At 43.4% G+C, this 10,189-nt stretch overlaps 1 protein-coding gene across 1 annotated transcript; it reads right to left on the reverse strand.

Moving 5' to 3' along the window:
* Positions 1-7,273: 7,273 nt before the first annotated feature.
* Positions 7,274-9,961, reverse strand: LOC138286761 (C-C motif chemokine 3-like 1). Its single transcript, XM_069227268.1, has 2 exons — positions 9,832-9,961; positions 7,274-7,392 (listed from the first exon to the last, which is right to left on the reverse strand). Exons 1-2 carry the CDS (start codon positions 9,902-9,904, stop codon positions 7,274-7,276), a joined length of 192 nt encoding a protein of 63 aa, XP_069083369.1. The 5' UTR covers positions 9,905-9,961.
* Positions 9,962-10,189: the final 228 nt, after the last annotated feature.

Here is a 10,189-nt window from a genome sequence, read left to right on the forward strand (position 1 = left end):
TAAATACTTTAAAGAGAATTTTACAATATTCGTGAGGATGGGGGTGCAGTGGGTAAGAATGCAGCTTCCTGTTTCAGGTCGGAAGTGATGTCATAGCTCAATTTCCGATATTCCAATCACGTGTCAGCTAAGCAGCCGCTGGCTACACCAGTTCGGACAGGGCTCGGCTAGGGACTCAGTTCAATTGCAGGTTTTTGACGTAGTCCTGGACCCAGGTCTGTTTGGGGTCAGCACACAGCTCGCGGCCTCTTCTGGTGATGAATCTGTTGAAGCCGAGATGTTAAGAGAAGGATTAGAGGGAGCTGTAAACGTCACAGCATTGTCTGCCAGCACATGTTGTAATACAAGACTGTGAACGGCACACTAAGAACTCGGAATACTATACTATATGCCTTTATTACCACAACCCTGTGACATCAGAGAACATGACTAAGGGGGTGAATCTCACCCTAGCGAGCTGCGGAGGCCATCCGCCAGAGTTCCCCCCTCCAAAATACCGCTCCGCGGTCGAAAGACCGCTGAGGGTATTTTGGGTTTTGCACTGGGCTGGCGGGCGACCGCCAAAAGGCCGCCCGCCAGCCCAGTGCAAAACACCTTCCCACGAGGACGCCGGCTCAGAATTGAGCCGGCGGAGTGGGAAGGTGCGACGGGTGCAGTGGCACCCGTCGCGTATTTCAGTGTCTGCAAAGCAGACACTGAAATACAAAGTGGGGCCCTCTTACGGGGGCCCCTGCAGTGCCCATGCCATTGGCATGGGCACTGCAGGGGCCCCCAGGGGCCCCACGACAACCCATACCGCCATCCTGTTCCTGGCGGGCGAACCGCCAGGAACAGAATGGCGGTATGGGCTGTCAGAATCCCCATGGCGGCGCAGCAAGCTGTGCCGCCATGGAGGATTCTTAAGGGCAGCGGAAAACCGGCGGGAGACCGCTGGTTTTCCACTTCTGACCGCGGCAAAACCGCTGCGGTCAGAATGCCCTGCGGGGCACCGCCAGCCTGTTGGCGGTGCTCCCGCCAACCCTGGCCCCGGCGGTCCATGACCGCCGGGGTCAGAATGACCCCCTATATCCTTACCATAGCTATACGATAAAATCAGAGAATATCCCTGTATCCTCTCTAGCACTCTGCTGTGACATCAAAAAATCTGACTGTATCCTCAGGTGGGGTGCAGGTACTGCCCTTCCAAAGCGATGGAATCTGAAACCCGCCATTGAATCCAATAAGACTGGAATGCAACCGAGATTGATTATGTTCGTAATCAGAGGGGGCCCACCCTGACAAATCAGTTACACTGTCCCTTCTAGGATGGAGCCATTACTGGTTTGCCTATTGGATGTCCTTCCTGTAGTTGTACAGTCGTGCTAAAAACAATCGAATGAGCCCACAGTAATTGTCAGAAATTTAGATTAATTTAAGCACCCCTATTTTGCTCTTTGATTTCGAAGAGTCACCCAAAGTGGTGCACGTGCACCTTGAACTGGGTGCGGTGTCCTCGGTGGCACAGACTCAAGACACACCACACTAAAGAGGCCCAAAAGGGCTCGAAGGCATCTGCGGGTGCAGGTATTTCTATTCAGAAGACGCACGAGCCAGCGCATCAGCTTTGGATCTGGCCAAGGCTGATTTGAATATGCTGGGACCTGTGGAGATGCATGATTACCAGTCACTCAGATCCTGCTCCCCACAAACAATTTTGTGAGGTGACATCAGAGAATACATTTTTTCCTCACTAAAGCGCCACCAAATTATCAGTAAATATAATCGGTTCCTCGCTGCAGCATCTAAGAATAGCATTGAATAGCTGCTGCACTTTAACGTCAGAGAAAATCAGTGTATCCTCACTGCAGCTACAGTTTCTGAATAGTAGTATATCCTCAATGCAGCTGCACTTCAACATCGGAGAATATCAGAGTATTCTCAATGAAGATACACTTTAACATCCAAGAAAAACAGTGTATGCTCAAAGCAGCTACACTTTATCCTCAGAAAATAGCAGAGTATCCTCAAAGCAGCTACACTTTATCCTCAGAAAATAGCAGAGTATTCTCAATGCAGATACATTTAACATCAAAGAAAATCAGTGTATCCTCAAAGCAGCTACAGTTTCAAAATATTAGTGGATCCTAGTGCAGCTACACTTTATCAGAGGAGAATATCAGTGTACTCTCAATGCAGATACACTTTAACAACAGAGAAAATCAGTATATCATTACTGCAGCTACACTTTCACATCAGAGAATAGCAGTGTATCCTCACTGCAGCTACACTTTCATATCAGAGAATAGCACTGTACGCTCAGTGCAGCTACACTTCAACATCGGAGCATAGCTCCGTACGCTCAGTAATGCTACCCTTCAACTTCAGAGAATAGCACCGTACGATCAGTGGAGCTACACTTTAAGATCAGAGAATACCACTGGACGCTCAGTGCAGCTACACTTCAACATAAACTTCAACATCAGAGAACAGCACTGTACGCTCAGTGCAGCTACACTTTAACATCAGAGAATAGCACTGTACGCTCAGTGCAGCTACACTTCAACATCAGACAATCGCACTGGACGCTCAGTGCAGCTACACTTCAACATCAGACAATCGCACTGGACGCTCAGTGCAGCTACACTTCAACATACACTTTAACATTAGAGAATAGCACTGTACGCTCAGTGCAGCTACCCTTCAACATTCACTTCAACATCAGAGAATAGCACTGTACGCTCACTGCAGCTACACTTTAACATCAGAGAATAGCACCGTACGCTCAGTGCAGCTACACTTCAACATCAGAGAATAGCACCGTACGCTCAGTGCAGCTACACTTTAACATCAGAGAATAGCACCGTACGCTCAGTGCAGCTACACTTCAACATCAGAGAATAGCACTGTACGCTCACTGCAGCTACACTTTAACATCAGAGAATAGCACCGTACGCTCAGTGCAGCTACACTTCAACATCAGAGAATAGCACTGGACGCTCAGTGCAGCTACACTTTAACATCAGAGAATAGCACTGTACGCTCAGTGTAGCTACACTTCAACATCAGACAATCGCACTGGACGCTCAGTGCAGCTACACTTCAACATACACTTTAACATTAGAGAATAGCACCGTACGCTCAGCGCAGCTACACTTCAACATCAGAGAATAGCACTGTACGCTCAGTGCAGCTACACTTCAACATCAGAGAATAGCACTGTACACTCAGTGCAGCTACACTTCAACATCAGAGAATAGCACTGTACGCTCAGTGCAGCTACATTTTAACATCAGAGAATAGCACTGTACGCTCAGTGCAGCTACATTTTAACATCAGAGAATAGCACCGTACGATCAGGGGAGCTACATTTCAACATCAGAGAATGGCACTGTACGCTCAGTGCAGCTACATTTCAACATCAGAAAATACCACTGGACGCTCAGTGCAGCTAAACTCTAAGAGAGAATATCAGCATATCCTCATTGCAGCTAATTTGGGCATTCTCACTGGAACAGTACCTTACCAAAATGTCTGCTATGATATCACGTATCACAATCATATGCTTTTTACCAGTCTCGCACCAGCAAAGAATGCAACACGGACACACTCATGCATGTTGAAAGAAACGTTTTTGAGACTTTTGTAATTTACCTACTACATTTATTGACACATAAATGTCTTTCAACATGTTTTTTGCTCGCCATATAATTGCAAAAGGAAGCGCATACGTGGAAAGGTCATTTTCATGAATATTAATACTTATTGTTACTACTACCCAGACCCAGGTACACATTACATCATCTGTTCCATTGTACATTTCCTTCTTTCACGCCTGACACAATCTTCTCTCCTCCCCATCCACTTCCACTGTTTTTGCTATTTCCCTGTTTTATGCTGCTAATGTTCAATTATTCTAACTATTTAGTTTCACTTGTTTTTGGGACCTGGAAAGCGTTTTGGGTCTTCACTCTGTATTGTGTTGTTCTTGCAACCATGCCGAGGCAGCGGGTGTAATATTTGGTTATTGTTCCGCCAGTGCAATATCAGACCACTGCACAGGGTATTTTCCCTTTCTAGTCCATAGGCCTGGAAGACTAGGATACAAAAATAATGCAAACATTATTGTATTCTGCACTTCTGGCTTTAAGAGTGCAGACTTTTGACCCTGCACTTGATGAACCCCATGAAGGAACACACCTGCTAGCCCGGAGATTTTTTGAAAACTTCACATTACAGAGGGAATTTCCAAAAGTATTTCAGGAGTCAAGAACAAACATAAAATTCTTACCAGTTCATTAGTACTTGAATAAAATAGGGACATAAGACAGCATTGAGATTAAGGGCCAGATTTACCAATGTGTCACGGAACGCTTCACTGCATTGCGTGAGGGGAAGAGAGCAGGGGAGCGCCATATCTACAGACACAAGGCACTCTCCTCCCCGCTCCCTAGCGGCAGCGCATCATTTTGTTGTCGGGCGCCATGCACTTGTGCCATAGTGCAAGGGTGTGTGCGTGAGTGTAGCATAGGTTTTGTAGTGGAAAGGTGCCCTTCCAGTACAAAATACTGTGCTTAGACTACATATAAAAGTTTTCATACTTTGTATGTGTGCTGTAGTGCAGCACACATGCAAAGATGGAAAAGAAAGGAGAAGTGAAACATTTCTTCTTTTAACGCCTGGGCACATATTACCTAGAGGGCGCACTTTCCCTGTTTGCGCCACAGCGCACCTTAAAGCAGGTACGCCGGGTGCAAACAGGGGAAGTGCGCCCTATTAGCCAGAATGTGCAGCCCTTAGGGCAGCCCCAGGACAGCCCATTGAAGAGAAATAAAGAGCAGCTCCTTACAAGCTGCTCTGCATTTCTCTGTGCAGGTGCCACTTTTCAGCGCCATTAGAGATCCCCTTGCAGGCAGGTGCAGAGACTCACTCACAGGTCTGGGGGTTGGGGGTCCATGCAAATGAGGGAATGCCCTCTAATGATAGCATTGACTCTATATGTGTGCCAGCATTACCTGTATTACAGAAGAGGCTGCACAGCATCTGCAGTCCCTTCCATAATAGCAAAGTGCCCCAGGGGTGCGCAAAGAGGGCGCAAAAGCCTGTTGCGCCCCCGGGGCACTTTGTGTAATAAAGCCTCTGATTTCAAATGCCGTTAGTTTTTGAAGCAAAACCTGTCTCACATTTTTGGTTTGCGTCAAAAACCATGGGTGGTTGTATGGGAGTGCCACGTACCACCCATAAAATGCCCCTAAGCGCTAAGTAATGCAAAGCAGTGCTTCACGCTGTTGTGCATTACTTTTAGACAACTTTCTCACAAAACAAGTTTTCCACTGGAAAGCTAATAACAAAAAAAGACATTTGGAGCTGGTTTGCATCACTTTTATAAAGCAAAGCAAGCAGAAAATGTTAGCAAATCTCCCCCTCAGTCTTATAAAAGTGCTAGTACCAAAAACACAGGAGTCAAGTAGGGCAAAACATGTGTCAGACGCTGATAAACTAAATACACTGTGGAATAGGTAATGGTATGAATATTTGCAAACCATAAAGAACTTAAAATATTTTTAGAGTAAGACTGCAACATTCACAACAAACAGCATTTCTTCCACTGCTTTGCTCACATGTGAAATTATATGTATTGAGAAACAAGGATGCTCAAGGATAATTGTATTTTAATAAATGAAACATATATATCACGAATTCCTGAAACATATTTGTTTTTATATGTTTAAGTGTACTCAACCACTAAAGTAGCAGTTTGTATTTAAAAAATGTGAAGCCAGTCAGAGGTATGTTGTACTAAATGAAAATATTTGGACAGCCACATAAGTTAAGAAATTAAGGCGTAGAGCTCTCATTTTTGGTAGGGACTTTAAAATCCACTATCTGTGATACAGCTTTATCCTCAGTACGATTCTGTGACATCAGGTTTTTGCCTTCCGCACACGCCACTCTGACACTAATACTTACAGGATAAGACATTTTAACTCACCATGGTGCCTCAGCTCACAGGATAATACATGTAATTCTGGTAGCTGCTCGTCTGTGACACTACAAGTTATACGGTGACACATTTCTAACTCACCGTGGTGCCTCTGAAGCATTACAGCTAGTGCTTAATTTGTGTTGGTGGTTTCCGGTGCTTGGCACCGGCACTTATTTTTGAGGGCCGGCACTTATTTTTCTGCCTCAAGCATTTACTGTGAGCAAAAGGCAAATATGACAAAGACGGGGGAAGAGAAGAACAAAAAAGTGTCACAAATGGAGAAAGCAGAAAGCTGCAAGAGTGAACTGGAGGGCAGGGAGTGGCAGTAAATGGATTGAAGAGGCCCCAGATGGCTTCAAGATTCTGCTGCCTCAGTATTCCGTGTTTGAACATTTAAATACAGCAGCCGCATGTTTCAGAGGAGAGCTTTGGGCACCGGCACGTTTTTATGTACAAACTAAGCACTGATTACAGTTCACAGGATAATATATGTAATTCTGGGTGCTGCTCTGCTGTCACACTTCTGCTTACAGTATCACATGTCTAACTCACCGTGGTGTCTCTGAGGCATCAAAGCTCACAGGGTAATATATATAATCCTGAGTGCAGGTCGGCTGTGATATAAAGAGCTCATACCTCACTATAGATCCACTATCATACCACAGTTCAAAAGATGATACACAGCTGTAAAAGCATACCGCATAGGATAGCACATTGACCACACTTCCACTTCACTTTAACACCTGTGTACCCCACTGCATCGCTAGTGAATCTTCATGGCGCAGAGGAATACACATGTGTACCTCAAGTTAGTGCCCTTTTGCATTTGGAAGTCAAAATAGATACCACTTAACCTCACTGCAGTTCCATTGTAACATCACAGTCTATAAAGTACCAAATTCAACCTCACTATAGCTACATTGTGACAGAGTTCATATTATAATGCATTACATTTTACTACAGCTCCATTGTTCCATCAGGTCTCCTGTTATAACAAATTGTACCTGACTAGCCACATTGTGACATCAGAGTTCACACGATGAGACAGTGTGCCTCACTATAGCTCATTTTTGTAGTGAACGCAAATATATCACATTTAAGTTTCATTACAGCTCCATTGTAACATCAAAGCGCCTAACATAGCACATTTTACCTCAGAAGCTACATAAGTACTTCACAGGACAGCTGCCTTATAAAGGAAGACCCACTGTGACATCTAGTCTCATGGGGGAGTATACAGTGTCCTCAATGCAGCGTACCCATTCCCTCAGTTCGTCCTTTGCCCTCTGTGAATAAAATAATATGATCAACTTACACCACGGCCGGATTGGCGCACTGGCTACTGGTGAAGAAGTAACTCTGGATGTGGTTTTGTGGCAGCTTCCGGGAGGCGTAGGAAAAGCAGCAGGAGGTTGGGACAGGTGCACCACCTAAAGAGGAAAGAAACCAGAGATGTAAAAAATGAAAAACTAAATGTCACATAGCCCTTCCCTAGACAAAGACAACCCCCCCAATCTGAAACCCCTTCTTAACCCACAGAAAAGCAGTAGGCACTCCTATCTTACCTTCACACTCACCACCATGCACAACCGGACCTGGATCCCCTTCTCATCCTTCCATAATCCCCTTTCTACTTCCTTTCTTTTATCTCAAACCCAATTCATCTGTCCCATAGTCAAGTAGGTGACCACAGGCTGCCCACACTTTTCCTTCAATTACCCTGTGGTCTTTGATTCCCTTGCACCAGAGCAGAAGTGGATACATCTTCTTTAAATGCCCATGCATGCGCACACATACTCATCACCGTAGACTAGCCAACTACAACTGAGTCCAACAGTGACCCCAGTAAGTACTGTTGAATTCTTTATTGGGGCATTAGGGGGCTTCTTCCATAATAGCTAATGGAAAAAAGCCCTTATTCAATCTTAGCAATGTAGATTTTACACATAGTACTTCATACATTGACTAACGCTATACGCTACATTTCCTGGCCAGCAAAAAGACCTGGAGCCATTGCACAAGAGCCAGTGCTAATAGAAAGTGCATTTAGAAATAGAGTGCAGCTCACACCGGCGAAGAAAACAAAAGCAAAACCAGTTCCAATTATGCTGCACATGCTATAAGAAGAATTTAGATTATAGAGAAAGGCAGCCAAAATGTTTTTAGTATGACCCACACCAGAAATATTATCAGTAATCAACAATTCTATGGCCTGCTTATTAAGAAAACTACATATTAACATTGTTTTAACTAATTGCTTTATAACATGATTGTAGGCATCTTAGAGCTGCAGTGCAAACGTTCAGTTGTTATTTTTAATAACAATCCTTATTTTTCAAATTACATTCCTAAAAACTTTATCTTAAAAAGTAAACATAAAAACAACCCTCTCCAACATGTATATTCATCTTGTATCGTTAGGTTAAAGAAAAAACTTGAATCCACCTTTGGTAGAGCGTTCTTCTTAGTTAGTGGATTTGATTTCTATATCATGCATCTTTCAATATCTTCCTTCGTCCTCACTTTAACATTATGTATAGATGCATAGTAATCAATATTTAAAGAAGCATCATTGTTAGTAAATTGCCAGCATTAATGCATTTTTGTTCTTTGGTCCAAAGAAAATGCATGTTCTCATTTTGGCCTTTACAGTCTACTGAGGTCCTCTCTAACACAGATTGTGCTGCTTTCACAGGATTCACCAGTGTATTAAATGCACTAGATGGTGCAAAGCTCAAGAAAGTAATTATCTGACTTCCTAAGGAGAGTCAAAAACACATTAGGGGCATGAAATGTCGGAATTATCGAAACAGACATAACAAACAGTTCTTTTTTCATTAACTTACATCATACATTTTGGCTTCTGATAAGCCTTGGTTTGACTCAAAAAGGAATAACGGCTGTGGTAAATGGACTACAGTTATGACGTGCATAGGTAGTCCGATAAGGGATCAACGACAGAAGATCCATAACAAAAATACTGTATGGACAGAATACAGTGCCAAAAATATTAATGGCCAAAATATTGAGAAGGTAAGTGCAAATAGGTAAGTATAGATTTACTTATCTTAACTCCACATCTACATACCTTGAAGATGTATATTTTGTCAAATTATATATTGTGGAGTTATATATGGTAAATATTTGCTTACCTATAGAAAAGTACCTTCACAATACTTTTATACACACAATATATGTTGTCTAAACACCCTGACAAGTGAATCACTGCATGTCATTAAAGCATTTCAGTAGATGATAGAAGCACATGACATGGTTATCACATCCTGTCAGTGTGATTGCAAGTAAAATCTGAAAGACATATTTCTCTTGCTTCAAGAATCCTGCCAATGGTGGATTCAACAATGCTTAGGTAAAATCATTGTGTCTTCAACTCTTCCTACAGCTGTGGACCTGGCACAATAAAATACTTGAATCTCAGCATATGCACTTGTGTACACCTTCATCACACAAGAGAAACACTGATCTCCTTAGAGACACATATGCATAGACTACACCGAGATGATGAAAAGAGCAGGATTTAAATGAATGTAAATTATAATCCAACTATTTCTGCTCTGCTACAGTTTATGGAATGTGCCAGCAAAATACTGACCACTAACCATCAATTCATGTTTTGTGATTTTAATATCATGATCAAGTTGTATATAAGATCTTGTGTTTAATGATATTGCATGATAAAGCACTGTTTGAAAAACAAAATACAACGATGAGAACCATTACATAACAAGGAATAGCCTAGTCGCCCCGGTCACCATATAATGCATGAGAACCCGTAGGACGAGTGTGGATATATATCCATATCCCATCATGTGCGGCTCATAGTGTAGAGTGAAAGCATTAGCACTCACCAGGGGCAGCCAGGACCTCAGAGCAGAAAGCAGCCAGGAGGAGAACAGAGACAGCAGCCAGGGAGATCTTCATGTCAGCTTTAGGCCTGGGACTAAGCTCTGAGCAGGATTGGGTCTATGTGTGAGCTGCTGCTGACTGATCTCTCCATTTGGCCCTCGTGTATTTATGGAGAGAACATTGGTGAGGGGGTGTTACTGGAAGGAGTGGGATCTACTGTGGAAATAATGCAGAAGGCTTGAGTGGAAAAGAGATGATGTGATCGTATAAACTCTGCAGAATAGAGAGAGCTAAATCTGGCAGCTTGAGCAACGCAGGAAATCTGAGGGAAGGTGCAACACTGCAAACCCTTGTGGGCTC

The sequence above is a fragment of the Pleurodeles waltl genome, chromosome 3_2 (genome assembly GCF_031143425.1).
Source record: "Pleurodeles waltl isolate 20211129_DDA chromosome 3_2, aPleWal1.hap1.20221129, whole genome shotgun sequence".
NCBI lineage: Eukaryota > Metazoa > Chordata > Amphibia > Caudata > Salamandridae > Pleurodeles > Pleurodeles waltl.